The sequence below is a fragment of the Dryobates pubescens genome, chromosome 3 (genome assembly GCF_014839835.1).
Source record: "Dryobates pubescens isolate bDryPub1 chromosome 3, bDryPub1.pri, whole genome shotgun sequence".
In the NCBI taxonomy this organism is placed as follows: Eukaryota; Metazoa; Chordata; class Aves; order Piciformes; family Picidae; genus Dryobates; species Dryobates pubescens.
The window spans coordinates 38,313,417-38,332,791 of NC_071614.1; the positions used below are offsets into that span (position 1 = coordinate 38,313,417).

Genomic DNA, 19,375 nt, shown 5'->3' on the forward strand with positions numbered 1-19,375 from the left:
ATTAGCAAGATTGGCCTCTAGAGGTATTTAAAACAAACTTAAAGGAATTACATTGCAATAGTAAGCTATGTCTATTAACTCTTTATAAAACGAGTTCCATTATTCTGAGAGGTAAGTTCCTAACTGCAGCAGTGAACGTGTGGAGAAATAATTAATCAACTGCTTTAATCAGCCAGCAAGGTAGTGTATTTCCACTGTTCTGTGATGGTTATCATTTGAGTAGAACAAATGACCAGCAGTGAGTGTCTATTCTTTGCTAGCTTGCTTATTATCAGCATTTTTTTATTCTGCCCAATGTGACTTGTTTAGTATTGAGAGAGAGAGAATCCTGCTGAAGACTGAAGTCTCAGGGATTACACAGCACTCCAAGGAAAAGGGTTGTATTTTCTGTTTGCAGAGAAGACTTCTTGAGCTAAAACGTTCTGCATTTGTGTGTGTTGATTGAAGACAGTAAAACATTCCTGAGAAAGTACAGGTTTTAATGTCTTGAGATTAGAAGATCAACTTTAAAAGAATGGTATGAATCATCACTCGTTTACATGCCAAAAGTCATTACTGTTCTTTGTAAGATGAGGTGTTCCAGATAGTCCCCCATTCGTGTAGCTGTTTTGTCGGAGTAAATCTACTGCTTTTATGATTGCAGCCTTTGAATTAGAACTGCTGTAAATTGAGTTTAATGCTTTGTAAAACAAAGATGACCATGAAAACCTAAATATAAAGGGGGGAAAGGGGAAAACTTGGAGTTATTCATAAGGTAGTAACTCCAGAAACATTCATGTCCTTGTAATTTAAAACTTCCACCAATTAACACTTGATGATTAATCAACCTATATGTGGGTGGGGGGCTAGGGAATCAATGCAAGTACTGCTGTTTCAGTGATTTGGCATCATCTTCATAGGAAGGAGGATATGTTGAAGGTTTATTCCAAATTAGGTTTTAGTGGACCATTTTCCAAATGACAAAATTGTTTTTTATTTCTGTATTATATATTCCTTTTTCTTTATTATCCTTTCAAGTAAGCAGCATCAATATCTGTTGGAAACTTTCTGTCTTGAAGAAAAAAAGTAACTTTCTAAGGTGTTCTCAAAACACCTGTGATGTAGTTTTTCAAAAATGCCTTGAATACATAGAATACATAGAATAAACCAGGTTGGAAGAGACCTTCAAGATCATCGCGTCCAACCCATCAACCAATCCAACACCGCCCAAGCAACTAACCCACGGCACCAAGCACCCTGTCAAGTCTTCTCCTAAAAACCTCCAGTGATGGCGACTCCACCACCTCCCCAGGCAGCCCATTCCAATGTGCAATCACTCTTTCTGTATAGAACTTTTTTCTAACATCCAGCCTGAACCTCCCCTGGCGCAGCCTGAGACTGTTCTTCTGGGTTGTACATTCTCTTCAGTATCGCTCATGCTATCTGAGAAATGTCAGATTGCATATTTCCATATGATGTGTATGCTTAAATTGCATATCAGAAACACAGAAATAAATCAGAACCACGTATTACATGGTTAGGTATTAGTCCAACCATAGCCACAGCGTGGTAATAGATTCCTATCATCTGGGATCTTGCAAGTTTGTGGTGTAAGGAGGTTAATTGTGTCTACCTGCCAAAGGTGTTCTTACTCTGTATTACTTTAACAATTCTGTACTTTAACAGTTCTGACTGGTTCAGGGAGGGAAGATGGGAAGGCTAGTGCTGTCTGTGCTGGTTTATGGAGCTGGCTGAGTGGGAAAAAACCCAACACACTGAACCGTCTCAAATGCAGCATGGAGACATGTAACTGGAGCAGAGATGTCTCTGTCATACCTACAGCATTACTACTTGTCGGGTGAACAGAAAGTTTATACAGCCACTCTTGCAAGTGTTTTTAAATATTTTATTGGGTAAAGAAATCCTACAAAGCCCAGTCTACTGCCATCATCAACAATAGTTGGAAAGCTTGGCCCCTGGCACTCTCCCATCTCAAAAAAAACACACCCAAAACCAAACAACAAAGCAAACAAAGAAAGGCAGCAGACAAAGGGTGAACAATTGGGCTCTCTTGGGCAGGCACTGCTGAGCTTAGTCAAGTGTGACTTTTGAACTCCATCTTTGCACCCTTCAGAACAGCATAGGATATGTTTAAAAGGTCTGCAAATGGACAAACCACAGTTCTTTAATTCTACTTCTGTTGCTTCTGGCGTTTCATAATCCCCATCCATCTTGTATGAAACAGTTCTTTAAGAAATAGCATCTCTGCATGCTGAATGTGTAGTCTCTTAAAATAACACTTCAAGTGGAAGATTCTTCTGAAGTGAGGGCAGAAGACTTGTCTGACATAAGGGGAATTTCTGGTAGGAAGAACTAACCTGTGGAGTATTTGTTTATTTGTAGCTTTAGCAGAATTTGCAGTTTTGTTGGTTATGGGATAATTTCAGTGTTCCACACTGGAGGTTCTCTCGATTTGTGTTCCTCTATAAGGGTTTTCAAGACCACTTTCTATCATTCCCATAGTTGGGAAGATACTTGAGAATCTATACAGAGATCAGTAGCCAGACACTTTGTTTCTTTTTATTGTTCTTTAGGTAGTGGCAATACAATTCTGTCTCCAAGAAGAATGTACACAGTGAGTCTTCCGCCAGAGGGTTATGTTGCAGTTACTCCAGACACCACTGGTGTTTCAGTTTCTGAACACTCAAGCAGTAGTGGTGACTCAACAGGTAAGTCTGTATGCATGTTACTATGAGCAATATTTCTCAAGAGAAACTTCTTGGCAACTCTTACTAAGTAGATCCACAATGAACCAATTAAGTATTTAAACTGTTGCTGCCAGTGGGTGTCACTGTTTTGCAACATGAGCAGAATGAGGACGTTCATCCAACACCAGGATTTCATTTCCCATGTTAGAATTCGAAGACCAGTTCCAACATTTGATTGGAGCCACCCAATGCCACTGTCTTACTGAAGTTACATGAAGTGTAACTCAAGATACAGTCTTCAGCTTCTCCCACTCAAGTGCCACCTATATATTCGTAGTGTATCTGCATACAGTCATCTTTAAGAGTAAATGATAGAAAAAGCTGTTTTAATAACTCTCACTTCTGATGTTCTGAGAAATTGGACAGAGACTGTTCACATTTACTTCTTCCATTTAGAGAAAATGTTCACTTGATTGAAGTTTGGGGGGGAGGAGATAACAGTCATTTTTCCAGTCCTTGGAAACTGGCTCTGCCTCTATTCTGAGCTCCATTGGGAATCTGAGTCTCGGAGTAACCCAAGAGACTGAGGCATGACTGGTGGCACAAGAATGTTATTTCTTGATGTGAAATACTTTAAAGATGGAGTCTTTTTGGAATGGGAAAGAAGCAACTTTATCAGAATGACATAACAGTAGATCTTGATAGGAAGGTACTCTAAGGCACAGTTTGTGCTTTTCCCTTAATGCCTATCTTCTACTGCATTTCCTGAAAAATGGAGCATGCTGTATGTGTGCTGAGTAGCAGAAGGCTGGTGTGCCAGCCTTTCCTAGCATTTGGACTTGGTAGTAAAAGAAATACATTTTTGTGGAAATTCCAGCAAACAGAAGCCCAACTCAGAAAATTATTTTAATGAGACAGATTTGATAAAGAACAAAATTGTGATCATCATGTTTCAGTTACAACCTAGTTGATACATCAGTCTGATTTACTTTGTCATTTCAGTAAAACAAGAAAATTATAAATTCATGTCTATCTGATTTACTCTGACAAGGTTATCAAGAGAAGTAGACATGCTATGGCTGACATTGCATTAAATTCATCTTTGGAAGAATATTCAGTTACTAGAATATGAATTCAAGCATAGCTGGTTTTGAAGTTATTTAGAAGTTGATTACAATTATACATTGAAACTTCATGTTATCTATAAAGTGTGGCTTGGAATTTTTTCTATTACAGTTCTTTAGTAGTTACATTATGGTTGACACTGTCAGAATGAAACAAATCCTGTGGAGACTGGCTTCTGAGCAATCGGGGGGGGAAGGGGGCAGGCAGGTCTGTGTGAATATTTCAGAGTTTTTCTCCATCTGTCTGCGTGTTGGTTTTAGCAGTTCAGATAATTTTTCAAGTACTTTGAAATACTGAAATAGTTTCCTCTATGTGAAGTAAATTCTGTCCAGTTATGCCCTTAACATTATGCAGTCCACTTGCATAGATAAATGACTAGTGGTGTGGGGATTTGAAGTTTCGTGAAGCATCTTTGCTTCCTTGTGTCATTCTTTCATACATTTCCCAGAGGTGGAGGGAATAAAACTGCTTTCTTCATAAGAGCAGGTGAGGAAGATGTAGAAATAAGAAGAAAAATCTAAGACTGGTTTGCCTTTCAAGAAAATGAAATTTATCCAACATTATTCAAATAATAGATTAGAATTAGTTGATTAATTTTGAAAGTCCCTCTTTACTGTCTTGGAGGAATTGAGTCACTCTGGTGGCATGATCCATGTTAAACTTCTGCTGACTGAATTGAGTAATTGGAATTAGGCAAAGAGGAAATAATGCAGAGAATTTATTCTGTTTTTCACATGGGGTTATATTGACTTTAAGAAATGCATCAATACGTGCTACATGCTTTTAGCATGTGATAAAGTTCAATTGTGGCGTTCCTGTTTCTTACTTTAAGACAGGTGATGCTGTATCTTGCCTTAAAATATGACAGATAAAAATGTAATCTTATTTCTTCCAGAAGATAAACTGTTTGATTTTTATTTCTCCAGCAATGTTTATCCTGAGATACTCTAGGCTACCATAACAGAATATAACATATAAGTATTTTGGTTTTCATGCACAAAACAGTGTACTGGATTAGAATTTCTCTCAGAAGTGCTTTAATATTAAATCTATATTTTTAAGTGTAGCTGCAAAGTCATATTTGCTGTTTCTTAGACTCGTGGCAAAGCACATTCCTGACCCAGTGACTGTGGAAAATAAAATCAATGTGTGTGAAGCAGTTTGGGAATATGGAGTAGTTGAAGGCACTTGGAAGAATGGATATATTCTTAGGAGGTGTTTTTTCCATAAGCCATTATTATTTGGTGGCATCCTTCATTTTAAACCACAATCCAGGGTTCATCTGCTAATATCCTGTGGTTGCTCACTTGATGACATCCCACCCAGTTTTGGTGAAAAACTTTATATAGACAAAAGGAGTAAGATGTAACTGTGCTTTATTATTCTACCTCCTCATGGGTGTGTTATGAGACAGTTTTAGCTGGAAGAATCTGGTCTGGATGCTCTATTGCCATGCTGAGAAGTCATCAAGATAAAGAAATAGAAGAAAGTGACCCTTTCCCTCTTCCCCCCCCACCCAATCTTTTAGCTGCTGGTAAGTCTGAAATAATGTGGAAGGTGGTACTTTTGTGGGACACTTCCCTCACATAGTTAAATTTGCTTGTTGACCTGAAGCATTGGAATTGCATGTGATAGGTGTGGTTATTAATGTTGCTGGTCTTGGGTCTTTTGCTGCTTTTACTGGTTTCTGTCAGAAAGGGCAGTACTTAAAAGTAACAGTAGTGCTGCAGTAAGAGGGAGAGAGATCTCATTTACATACAAGTAAATCGATATACTTAAATATTTGGACTTAGAGCAGAAGATACATTTGGTAAAGGCATAACCAAGTAGTCTCTTCCTGTAGTGTCTTGATTCACTTAACAGTTTGAAGCGACCATTTTCAGAGGGATTAATAACACTTAACCCTGTGTTTGTTGTTAAGGAGATGCTGGTATAAATCACGAGTTGACTGCTTATGTTCTAGGCAGGTGGTTGGGAATGTGATACATTACAGAAGTGATACTGAGCACACCAAGGGAGCAATGTGTTTTAAGCATCTAAGGCTGGCAGCAAACCTTTTGCGCTGGTAGGGTCATGGGTAGCATCAGTTGTGAAACTCAAGCATTATGAATCTTTTTGTACCCTTCAAACCAGAGGGGTCATTAGATTGTAATTTAATCTTCTCTACCTGTTAAGAGTCTTACCCCATATTGATCTCAGCAGTTTGTGTTCAAAAAATAGGAAAAAAAGTAAAGTAAAACTCCTGCATGTTTCAAAGAACTCATGGAAGCTCCACAGCTTTCCTGTGATTTGCTCTAATAGTTAATTGGTCTCTACTGAAGAAAAAAAAACCAACACCCAAGCAGTTTTATAATTGCTTTTTTCTGCCTTCTTCCATTTGAGTAAAGAGTGTTTATGAAGCAGTATTTTCTTCCCACAAATAAGCACAGTAATCAAGTCACCATCAATTGAACAGATTGACTTGTGTGTTGCTGAAAGGTATTTACTTCAATCCTCAAGTCACCTTTGTAGCTCCTTCATGTATCTCCTTTTTAGTACTTTATGGAGTATTTGTGGTTTCAACAAGGCCATGTGTTGAAACAAAATAATCTTTGTGTTTGTACTCACCGCTTTGGGGGTTTGTATGTCAACATTGTTCTGCCACAGCATTCCGCCAAGGGCTCCCATTACTTGCTACATTGATACCTTGGCTGTTGTCTCTTGAAAAATGTTTTCTGATAAACAGCTGCATATGACTGTTTAAAGTTTCCATAGTTTAGGCTCTGGTTTTTTGGTTGGTTGAGGTTTGTTTTGGTTTTGTTTTGGTTGTTGGTTTTTTGTTTGTTTGTTTTAGTTTAGGCTTATGTATAACCTCCCTGTTCTTGTTGTGTTTGGGTTTTTTGTGTTTTGTATCATCAGTAATTTTGATGCTAAGCAGTACAGGAAAAGCCAAGTAGCTGCAATATTCCTGCCATTCCCTGCAGAACTGGACCTTTTGTTCTTGTTGACAGCTTGGGTTTTTTAAGTTATCTCAAACTATGTCTCAGAATCTCAATGCTGTGAGTTCTCAAACTGTATGTGTTGCACGAATAAGGTATCCAAAGCTGTACTTTTATTTTCCCTGTGTATTAATAACTCATGTCTTGCATTTGCCATTCTAGGATTCCTACTACGTGATTTCAGCATGACCCAGTATCCCAGTTTCGACATCCCTATGATAACAGACTTCCCAGAATTCCTTACCAATTAAGAAATTAGTACTAGGTCAAAGTTAAAACATTTTCATATTAATCAGAAGGGCTACTGGTAGAAGAAAATTAAAAGAGAGATTGCATTAAAAATTATTATGCTTGGAACTCCGTATCAGTTCCTTTATCCCTACAGTTACCTCAGATGTTAAAATATATATTATCTGTGTAGTACTTCCTAACTAAATCAAAATGTTGAACAGTATTGTGTATCAATAACTGACTTAACTGTTAAACCCATGCAGTGACAATTACAGTTTTTCAATAAAAGGTTTCGGTTCAGGAAAGAACTCTGCATGATGAACTCTACTTAACTTGAAGACTAAGTCTTGTATTGGAGAGGGCTATGAAGGAAAACCCTGTGAATTATGTTGACTTGTATGTGACCTTCTAGTGAGGTGGGAGTCAGTCTCTTCTCTTGTAAGAAATGTTAGGGGGAGGTTTAGATTAGGTATTAGAAGAAAATTCTTTACTGAAAGGCTTCTCAAACACTTCATAGGCTTCCCAGGGAGGTTGTTGAATTTCTGTCCCTGGAGGTGTTTAAAACACACAGATACGTGCTACTGAGGGACACAGTTTAGTACCAGGCATGGTTAAGTTAGGTAACAGTTGGACTCAATGATCTTAAAGATCTTTTCCAACTGAAATGATTCTGTGATTCTATGTTATGTCAGTTGTTCCTAGCCACCTGATTTGAGTCATTGAGAATTCTAGTCATGTGTTCAACTGTTGTTATATTGACTTCCAAGCAATTAAATGTATGCTTAAAAGGAGTTACTTGCTGATGTACTGTGCTGCAAAAGCTAGATGATAACTGTGATTATTTCTTTTTGGAAATCTTTCTTTAGTCCTATGTGTAAGATACTCCTTCTGGAGTCTTGTGTCAACTTCCTGTTCTGAATATTTATAGATTTTAACAAGACACCTTGAGGAAATTGTGATGATTTGTGGGTGAGGTTTCTGCATTTTTAAACAAGGAATAATAAATTTTCTTCTCTGCAGTTTTATTCCATTTAAAAAAGAATAGAACAATAAACCTATGAAAGAACCTTACAGATTAAAAATCATAACCTTATTTAGGACTTCATGAAGTATGGATGAATAATAAAAGATGCTAAATAATCATCTTCAGTTAATGGGATGCTTAAGTACAGCTCTTAATTTAGTATTATAGTCAGTGTTTTGCAACATAGATCCACAAATCCTGTTTCAAATGATGGCAATAAGTAGTGAATATAGTTGCTATGCTTATCTCCAGATTTTTCTTGCAACTTGCTGGGGAAAAAAAGAACAACACAAGTTTTCCTGTCTTGCATTCAGCTATTTCCAAACCTATTGCTGTAAGGGTTTTGTCTCCTCCTTTCCTCACAATTATCATGGGTCTTTCATCTAGAAAGGATGGTATGGACTTGCAAGTTGAAAACTTTTTTGTGAAGCAGTTACTGCTTTAAAAAGTGGTTTTCAATAATTCAGCAAGGAAGAAGTAATTGGCAGTTCAGGCTCTTCTGTATTTCCCATGCTCAAGCTAATTTGATTTCAAATTGTCTTAGTGAACTTTCCTAGCTGGTTTTGGATGCTTTGGTTTTAATTCTCTGCTGGTTTGGATGTCACTGTTTATTATTAAAACAATGTCTTTGTGCATGATAGTTGTAGGTGATTTAGCTCTATTTTTGCAGAAATTTTGTGACTCCCAGTTTGTGAATGACAGATTTCCTTGCGTTTCCAACAGCTTCAGGCATTCTTACAGGTATCACAGTATAACTAAGGTTGGAAGAGACCCCAAGGATCATCAAGTCCAACCTGTCCCAACAGACCTCACGACTAGACCATGGCACCAAGTGCCACGTCCAATCTCCCCTTGAACACCTCCAGGGACGGTGACTCCACCACCTCCCTGGTATTTCATCTTTGGAAAGCAAGCTGTAGTAACAATGACTCCTCTTGAGCCTGATAATGTAAGTTTTTCCATCATGTTGCTAGTGTTTATAGATTAATCAATAACTTGGGAGATGTTAAGCAACTTTCTCTTCTGCAGCCAGTTTCTTCTTCAGCTTGAGTGTACTTGACATTCTGGAACCAGTTACAGCGAAAGATGCCACAAACAAGTAGAGATTTTTGCACAGCTTTAGCTAGAGAATTCTGTACTTCGGAAGTGTTCTCCTTGAGTATCCTTTCTGCTGACCCTCTATTTGTTGATAGATGCAACGACATCCCTTAGTAGATAAAATCTCCACAGATTTCATGCAGTGACATTCCTTAGTAGATAAAGTCTCCACAGATTTCTTTCTTAAAATTACTACGATTAAATACAGCTTTTTATTTTCAGAGGTCAGATGAAGTATTTAATAATTTATCTTGGGCCTAATTTAAAAATCTAACAAAAAAATACAGGTGCTCATATTTACCCTGATACACTTACCAGTTGACATCACTGGAATGAAACTCCAAGGTAACGAAAGACTTGTCAATTGTTCTGTTTAATATTGTCTTGGAAAATTTGTAAGTCCTATGACACCTGATTTAAGAGTCATTGAGAATTCTAGTGATGTGTTCAACTGCTATATTGACTTCCAAGCAATTAAATGTGTGCCAAAAAGGAGTTACTTGCTGATGTACTGTGCTACAAAAGCTAGATGATAACTGTGATTATTTCTTTTTGGAAATCTTTCTTTAGTCCTCTGCATAAGATACAGATTGTAAACATTTGAGGGAGGTATTACTTGGGCAGTCACTTACGGAAAACATCTCCAGACTACCTGCGTCGTGCAGCAGTGTTATAAGCAATTTCGGTCATCTGTCAAGCAGCCAGTTAGAATTGAGTACTTGCCTCTATTCGATTTTACAACACACAAGTCTGAACCTCCTGAAGATATGAAACTCACTTAGAAATTCACTGCTACCCACTGAGGGTTTTTGAACACCAGATTGGGCCATCATTTTAAACTGTAAATATGAATGACAAGTTCAGGTTTATATGCAATGTAGAAACCAGCCATTTCCAACTACCACTATCTGTAACTATTTACATCTTCTAAATGCCAGTATATCCAGAAGCATATGGGACTATTACAGAACTCATACATCATGGTATGGATGAGTTGTTTAATGTCACTAAAGCTTCAGTAATTTTCAGGTGATAATTTCTATCATTAAGGCATTGGTAGACAACCAGTGGTTTTTTTAAAGAAGAACATACCCACAACTGGAACTCCAGCAGTTGTCTTTGGAAGTGGAATGGCAAAGAATTCTACCCCAGATTTTTAGCCCAAATTTGCTGTGGTTTTGCTTAGTGTATTCTCAGCCCTTCCTAAAAAATAATTGCAGTAATGTAACACACTGGGAGTGGTTTCCTTTAGCCATGGATGCCTGTTAATGATTTATATTTCTGTAACTGGAAATAAGTATGCTTGCAGACACTACAAGTATTAGTTAACTTTCTGCATGCTTCTGAGACAGCCTTGAATATTCGAATAATAAAAATGTAGCTTTGAAATGAGATCTTGCTCCTGTGTGTTTTTGTAGTGCAGAAAACCGTGTACCTCTAATCCCGAGTTATGACTTTACCTTTTAACAGAGTAAAGAGAACACTTGGTTGGAACCCAGAGGGCAGGTGTATTCAGAGTAAGAACTTGCCTAGAAGTGCATGTTTAATGAGGCGTGCCTACTCTGTTCATTGCCTTTATTTTCTGTGGTGGTTCTTTTCCTTCCTCTTTCCTTCATTTCTTACTCCTCTGTGACACCATCACAGTGTCTCAGACTGCATCTTCTCTTGTTTACACCTCTGTAAGTCTGAAAGTAATTTGATTAGTTTCCACTGGTCAGGTGACAGTATGTGAAGCAGGAGAAGAGAGAATTAGGGCCTTTTTCTCTGTAGCATTTTTCTTTTTGTTTTATTTTAAATTACAGTGACAGATATTTTGGTTGAGCCATCTCCTTCTCTAATAGATGAGCTTCACAGAATGAAGCAGCATTATGGCCTTCTATTTTCTTTTCTGACTGCATCCCTTAGCTTCCCATATCATTTTTCTCTTCTTGCACCCCTCCCACTGAGTCACTTCTCTTTCAGATGGATCACACTCCCCCTTTCTCCTCCCTTGCAGCTGTTGTGCCAGCTTCCTGTTGTCATAGTGACAGTAGGCTACTGATGGGGAAGGAAAAGAAAAACACAACAACTACCTTAAATCCCAGCAAAAATCCAGTGCTGTTAGAACTGATGCCTCGTGAGCAGCCAGGGAAGCACTGTTGAAATCTGATGCTGCTTGACTACTTTCACCTCATTTTTTCATAATGAAAACATAATCTTTTGTACTTAAATAACCATGAAGCAGCATATAATCATGGTTGGTTGGTTGGAAAATACCTTGAAGATCATTAAGTTTGATGGACAGTCAACCTAATGCCACTGCCATTAAACCATGTCCCAAAGGGCTTGTGTCTCTTAGACATTTCATTTTAACATATCCAGGGAAGGTGATTCCACCACTTCCCTAGGCAGCTTATTCCAATGTTTGATCACTCTTTCAGTAAAGTTTTGCCTAATATCCAATTTAAGTCTTCCCTGGTACAACTCAAGGTTGTTTCCTCTCATTCTATCACTTGTTACTAGGGGGAAGAGACCAACACCCACCTCAATACAACCTCCTTTCAGGCAGTTGTAAAGAGCAATAACATCTGCCCTCAGCCTCTAGCAATGCAATGCTCCAGTGGTGAGGGGCCCAAAACTGAATGCAGCATTCAGTATGTGGCCTCACCAGTGCAGAGTACAGTGGCATGATCACTTCCCTGATCCTGCTGGCCACACTATTCCTGGTACAGGCTAGGATGCTGTTGGCTTTCTTGGCTACCTGAGCATACTGCTGGCTCATATTCAGACAGTTGTCAGCACCCCTAGGTCCTTTTCCTCCAGGAAGCTTTCTAGCCACTCCTCCCCAAGCCTGGAGCAGTGCAGAAGGTTGTGACCAAGGTGCAAGACCTGGTACTTGCCCTTATGCAACTGACCTCAGCCCATGAATCCAGCCTGTCTAGATCCCTCTGTAGAGCCGTCCTACCTTCAAGCAGATCAATGCTCCCACCCAATTTGGTGTCAAGCTTACTGAGGGAATACTCAATCCCCATGTCTATTATATCAACGTATCATTGAGAAAGATATTAAACAAGACTGGACAGGGGCAGTAGGATGCTGGATTGAGGAGAAAGGCTTGTTGGTAAACTTACAGCATGGTCTGATTGCTCAAGTACTTCATCATTCTGTGTCCCAATTCATCACTTGTAAAAGCAGATCTGATTGTTTTGTAGCTTTTGGAGAGGTTTCTGATCACTGTGATCATTATTCATATACACGGTATTTTCACATTGACTACCAGTTGTAGAGTTGGTTGCGTGTAAAACTGAAACTTCCACTGCTCTGCTGTTCCCTGTGAGCGTGTCAGTGTTGAACCAGAGCAATGTGTCACCGTCCTCCATATCAAGACCCAAGTATCCATGAAAATGTGACCCTGGTTCATCATTTTACTGTTAGGGTTCAGGTTTGGGATGCTCTTTCTCACTTTGTTTCAATTCAGTCTTTTCAATTCTCCTATTCAAAAAAGCAGTAGGCAGCAGGGGAAGAGGAAAGCTGTTTGAATACAGAGTTGGAATTGTTATATATTATCCTGCTGTTTAAATATTCTGGGGTGTGTGAAAACTGAGTAGAAAGATTGTTTCTGATATGCAGCAACTTAATATGGCTGAGTAGACGATGAAGGTGGCAGGAAGAAGAATGTCTGAGTAGTAGTAACCATGTTTGGGGTTTTTTTTCTTAAACACTTCTATGTGGCTGTTTTATATAATGTACAGAAAATGCTGCTGTCTCATGGTGAAAGTCAGAACCAGGCCAATGCAGTGATTTCATTTTATGGTTATTCTGTTAAAGAAGCTGTTGTAATTTATAATAGCTTCCAGTAGACTGTTTCCACTCATTCTCCACTTGAGAAATTTCCTCATCCTGTATCCTTTGTCATTGGTTTCTGCCTTCTGCAAAATCTACAGGTAGCAGTCTTTCAAAGTACTGAACAACCCTCTGTAGAACTGTAACTTGTGCTGAGGAAGCTGTGAAAATCATTCTCCATTCATCTTCCTTTCCCACTACTTTTGCTGAATAAATTTGGGGTTGTTAGTTTCATGATATGTTCCTTGCATTTTATCTCTGCAAGTGGAAACTGCTTTGTAATTGGAGTATGCCCTGTTAATGATTTGAAGTCTCTCCAACCCTTCTGTGCAGTAGACTAATGGGGAGGAAGGAAGTCTCTTACTTCACTGTAGGGCCCTGATTGCTCAGTAATCCGGGCTTTGCATTGCACATACGCCCTCTGTCCAGTGATCTATGGAGGGCTGAAAAAAATGGCAGTTGATTAAAGCAATGGCACTACAGGCCATCTAAGTACATTCCAAAGATCCTTAGTTGCTTTGAACAGCATGTTCTGGCTGACCAAAGCTACTGCAGTTTTTCTTCTACCAAAGCGGTGTGTTCTTTTACTACAGCTATCAGTTTAGATAAGATTAGGTTCAATTACTTTCATTTCACAGCTGTCTTGGCAGCCTTCTTTTGCCCCTTCTTGTCTTTGTCCCTTCTTTTGCCATTAATACATTTATAAAAGCATTTTGTTGTTGTCCTTCACAGCAGTGGCCAGTCTAAGCTCTGAATGGGCTTTTGCCTCTCCCAATTTTTTTCCTACATGACCTAGCAACATTAAACATTTCCTTGGTTACCTCTCCTTCCTTCCAAAGATGATACACCCTCTTTTTTTCCCTTAATTTGCTCAGAAGTTCATTGCCCATCCAGGCTGGCTGTCTACCCCAGCAGCTCATCTTCCACCACACTGGGACAGCCTGTTCCTGCACCTTTAAGATTTCTCTCTTGAAGTAGGCCCAGCCCTCCTGGACCCCTTTGTTTTTAATGGCTGTTTCCCAAGGTACCTTCTGAGTTAGTTCCTTAAGTAATCTGAAGTCCACCCTCGGGAAGTCCAGAGTGGAGGTTTTGTTGCTGCCCCTCTTAGCTTGACTGCATATTGAAACTCAATTATCTCATGGTCACTGGACCCCAGGCAGCCTCCAACCACCATATGTCCCACCAGCCCTTCTCTGTTTGTAAAAAGAAGGTAAAGCAAAGCCTTACCCCCAGTAGGCTCACACAGCAGCTGTGATTAGAAGCTATCCTCCATACACTCTTAAGAACCTTCTAGACTGCCTCCTCTCTGCTGTGTTAAATTCCTAGCAGATATCAGGCAGATTAAAATTGCCCATAAGAACAAGGTCTGGTGATCTTGGACAGCCTCTAGCTGCCTATAAAATAATTCATCAAGCTCTTCTAACATCCTGTTTGGAGTCTCTTACAGACCACCCAAACAGCATGTCAGCCTTGTTGGCCTTGCCTCTAATTCTCACCCACATACGCAGTCTCTCCTGACAAAAAGCAAATCACTTCACCAGCTGTATCTCTGGTTCACAATACTAGGTGATTTGTATCCAGCTGATGATGCTCCACCTCACAAACTCCTGCACAAAATCTGAGTTCTCAGGCTCTCAGCTGAGTACAACTATACTGACGTGAATGAATCTGCTAGTTTAGAGTAGCCAAGCACATGTGGTTGTAGTGGGGAGCTAACTTCAGTGACCTGTGAGCCAGTGCCACCATCTGTTATTTTCCTCCTTTTATTGATGCAGGTATTTAAAGCAATAGTCTAGAGTCTCCCACCTTGGCCCAGCTGGCCTAATGAAAGGTGAAGTTTTATGTGTGTTCATACCTGTTCTGCCTGCTTCTGTAATTTTCCACAAAGAATGAGTTACTGTACTTTCTCAGAGCTGTTTATTTCTCTGTGAGTTGATTATACTTGGCAAGGACTTCCATATCTCACCCTGGAAATATTTTTGCCTCATTAGGCTCATTATACCAATTTTTCACCAGCCTAATTTAATAATAGTGAGCAAAAGGTTTCCTGAGTTGCTTTTTTAGAAGAGATTATTGAAAAGCTAAATTCATTAATATTAGGAACATTGAGAGAATGTAACATAAGCCTAGTTCACAGGTAAAACCAACTTCAAGGTGTGTAGAACAGGACAAAAAATGCCACACAACACCTAAAGTCCTGACTGCTGGAAACAGATTGTGCCAGTTCCAATGTGTTTGGTGCATTACTTTCAGTGGAGGATGTGCTGGGGAGATTCTGGAACACAGGATCAAGGTATAAGTGTAACGCTGTACTGGATATCAGCATCCTTGCACAACTAACCACAAAAATAGATGTATTTTGCTGCTTTGCTTTTCACTGGCAAATAGAAATTGTAGTCACAATGCCTGCTATAATATGAGGTAAAAACTTTGTTTTGGTAGCTTGAATAGTAGACTAACCAGATGCAAAAATCTTAAGTTCAATGAAACTGTAATGGTTAGAGCACCTTAAAGAGAAATTGGCAACCATTTACTAAAAAAGACACATCCTTCATGACTATGAGCTTAAATATTTTCATGCTTTTATCCTGAATCCAGCTTAGGTATTTTCTTACCCGAATGGCTTCGTTTTGCAATGTGTTCAGAGACCATTCTGTTCTGTTTGCTTCTTTAGTGTGCACTGAACTCCATTAGTGCGTCAGCATTTCTTGAGTATTTACAAATGGAAACAGCTTCTCTCAGTGTGGATAAATTGTTGATTTTTTCTAATCATTGTCTCTCTAAAGATGATGAGTTAGATGGTGTGTGGAGTTCGGGTTTATTATAGAATGCTTTGTTATCCTGATTATAAAACAAAGTGTAAGGTATGATTTCCAAACGTGACAAAAGCATGGAGCTGTTTAATTGATAGGAAAATTATTTACTCTGAAACTATGAAAAGTGACTACCATCATAGGGGTTATATCTGCAGCTATGCAGCTAGCATTCCAGAAGCAGCAGCAGCACATAAAGTGTAAATGTCTCAAGTAGTTCTTAGTGCTCAAGGGCAGCAGATACTCTTCTTCAGCCTTCATTCAACATAGTTAGACGTCTTAGTTCTTCTCTATTTAAGAAGTTAAAGTTAGCTTTTCATTATCTTTGAAGTTAGTTATTTGTCTGGTTTCAGTCTCAGCTATTCCTTTGTGTCTTTATATCTCTGTCTATCCATCTATACTGATGCTGATACAGTAAGCTCAAGTGTCTGCATGATGTTGTAATAAACAATTGTGTTGGCTTTGAAGACAAGACAGCTAAATTAAGTACACAACTTTATTAGGAGTCATTCCCCAGGGAACTGAGCTTTACTGAATGCTCACATCAATGCACTTTTCATATCACAAGCTATGTAAAATAGTAAAGATTCTGCTGTGGAAGCCCGAAGGTATAAAGACGTGAGCAAAAATTTGCACATGGGAATGTGGCTGAAATTGAGATGGTGTTGATAGATCAGCACAGAGAGGCAGCAACTGCTGCAGGCTCCAGAGCTGGTTTGCAGGTCTGTAACACTTCATACCCTGAGCTGCTATAAGCAAGGACCTGATTTTCATCCATCTTTTCACTGAAGGATATGAGAATACTGAGAATACCTTACTAAGTTGCTGGTATAATTAGAAGAGTGAGGCATCTAGTGATACTAGAACAAGTGATGGTTGTCAAGTCTGGCTAGGATGAGACATAGCCTTTGGAGAAGCCTATCTCTTTTTATGTGACAGCAGAAAAGAGAGTAAACGTTATGGTAGTTGATAGATCTCTGTTAGATACCTCAGCTGAATTGTAGCATTTTTACTGAACAGAATGTCCTTCTTTTGCTGAAAAGAACATAGTGTCCATCTGTCTTATTCTTCTTCCAGAGAAAATATGCTTCTTTATTTAGTATTTGGGTGAACACTGTAGAGGAGAAAAATGTTAATTTCTGCTTATTACTGCTTTCTTAATAAATGGAAATACATAGCCCTAGAATAAATAGGAAGACTTAAAGCAATAAAGCAGTAATACAAGTCTTCCACTTTCATCTCAAGATACAAGTTCAATCTTGGTGGTTTTTCCCAACTTTTATCCTCTTGGGGAAAAAAAATGCCAGATTTTCTTGACATCTCCTTTGTGGCACTTGCCAGTGAAAATCTCACATTTACCTCTGTTACTAACTCACTGTCTCTTGGACTTTTTGCTTCTTTTGGGTGCTTCTCCCTGTCCTATGTTTTCTGATGCCCCTTTTTTCTACACTTCAGTGACTTTTAACTGTGTTTGCCTATGATTGTGTTAAGGCAGGGAGGTGCAAGGTGAAGTAACTGCTTGTAGTCAGTTCAGAAATGCTGATCAGCTGGACTTAGGTACCATAATTTTGAATATGCTGTTGATGTCTGGACCCTTCAATGCTAAGTATTTTACAGCTTTGCATGGGATTTTTTCCTCTGAAAGGGAAGAAGAATCTATCAAGAAAAAAATGGATAGTTATCAAATACAATATACAGTACTTCCTACATATTACATATATGTGTATCTCTGTTCCTAATTTCAACCAGATTGTCACAAACCTTAGTGATTACATGGAATGTAGATGTATAAGCAATCTCAGAAATTACTTTCTCCAAGGAAAAAAGAATCTGGGACTGTATTTTCTTTGATATATGTCTAGATATCGTAATGGTTGCTATACAGCATCCACTAATAATCAGAAATGTTTGCATTTTAAAATCATCATCACATGTTTAGTGCAAAGCTGTATATATATGCTTAGAGACCTCAGCAAAAGCTTTAGAGGTGGTGTTAAGCACAAATGCGGAATGCAATGGTTAAGTCGCTTGAATCAGTTCTATAGTGATCATTCTTCTGTAGATACCAAGTAGAGAAGTCAAGATGGAGCCCTCTGGAGATGAGACACTACTGAGAGACAGTAATTCTCTAGAATGTGAAGGACAAACAGGTTGTGAAGGAATTTTGGTAGCCAAGGAATAAACCTTAAGTATAGCAGAGACCAGGTGTCTGCTGAGAACAGCAGGAACCCTGGCAACAGAGGAACTTTTCCCTAGAGACCCAAAGAGGACTGCAGACTTTTCTGCAGCTCTGGAAGTTGCTGACGTTCTGAACTGCGAGCAAGCCTAAGCAAAGACGATTGATTTGCCAGGACGCAGTAGGCAAGGTGGAGATACGGTTATAGATTGTTCTATTCATCCTTACTTTTTTCCCTCGCACCTAATCTAGTGTCTCTTCTAATAAAACCTAGCTTTCCTGTTTAAAAGTAATTTTGGAGTGTTCACTGGGGGGTGGAGGGAGGGAGGGAGAGGGATTGATAAATCTGACCTCACAGATCTGGCCAGAGCACATCCCCACTGCAGCACAGCGTGCAGTCAAGGACAAACCTACATCACTGGGAAGTCTGTGGCACCAAATTCCCACCTATTATAACCTGGCAGATCACCAGCTATAACAGCTGTTGTGGATGTACCCTGTGGTGCTTCTCATTTTTACAGCATACCTGTCTGCATGTTTCTGTTTACGATTACAAACGTAAAGCACTTGGTCAGTAGGAAATTACTTACAGTAGTGTTTTCAACTGTTCTTTAAAATGTAATTAATTTAGGATAATCATGATTAATAGAAATAAGATGAAGCCAGACCCTAAAACGTCTCTGGTTTTACAAAACTGCCTAGAAACTATATAATTTAATTCAAATCAGATTCAAGGTCCAAAGATAAATGGATGAAGGAAGTGGTTTAAAATAAAAGAATTGAAAGATTTGCATTCTTTCAGACTTTACTTTTCCAAAGTGTTTTGAAATGTAATTCACTCAAAAAAGCCATGTAATAAATTGTATTTGTGGCAGCTCTTTCATATGCGGTGTTGAATATGTTTGGTTATTGGATGCTGTGTGAGAAGTTAGAAATGTAAAACACTGCAAAAAGTGAATTGAGGTGTCACACTTTAATATTTGGGAACTCTAAGTGATAAATTGAGGCTGAGTTTTATTGCTGTCTTTGTTTTGTTATGCCACAGCTCTCATGTACAAAAGGTGGTATTTCTAGTTCAGATCTGCTCATTGATACTGTTGTAAACTAAATACCAGTTTTACATTGGATTGCTTATCATTTAATAGTTTGTGGCTCTGCAGTCTAAGTAACTTCATACATGTTACACTATTTTAGCTGGTATATTTGGAAAGAATATTTTAAGTGATGGACAGGATTTTAAGATTGGAGCTTTTCTTAGCATTTCTGTTATTCTGAGCTAAAGGGAGAGCTTTAGATTTTTAAAGTATTGGTTAAAAACCAGCTCTGGGAAAAGAAAATACTTTAATTAAAACTCTGGATGTGTATTTGTGTCCTGCTAAGCTGGCAGGGACACAGATTTTTAAAGTGCAAATGTGACATCA

At 38.7% G+C, this 19,375-nt stretch overlaps 1 protein-coding gene across 1 annotated transcript in view; it reads left to right on the forward strand.

Annotated features, from left to right (window-relative positions):
* Positions 1 to 19,375, forward strand: part of ERICH1 (glutamate rich 1) — a 59,114-nt gene that overhangs the window by 23,052 nt on the left and 16,687 nt on the right. Inside the window, exon 3 of the mRNA XM_054179988.1 lies at positions 2,574 to 2,708. Within this exon, the coding sequence (XP_054035963.1) occupies positions 2,574 to 2,708 (135 nt within the window). The remainder of the gene's footprint in view (positions 1 to 2,573; positions 2,709 to 19,375) is intronic.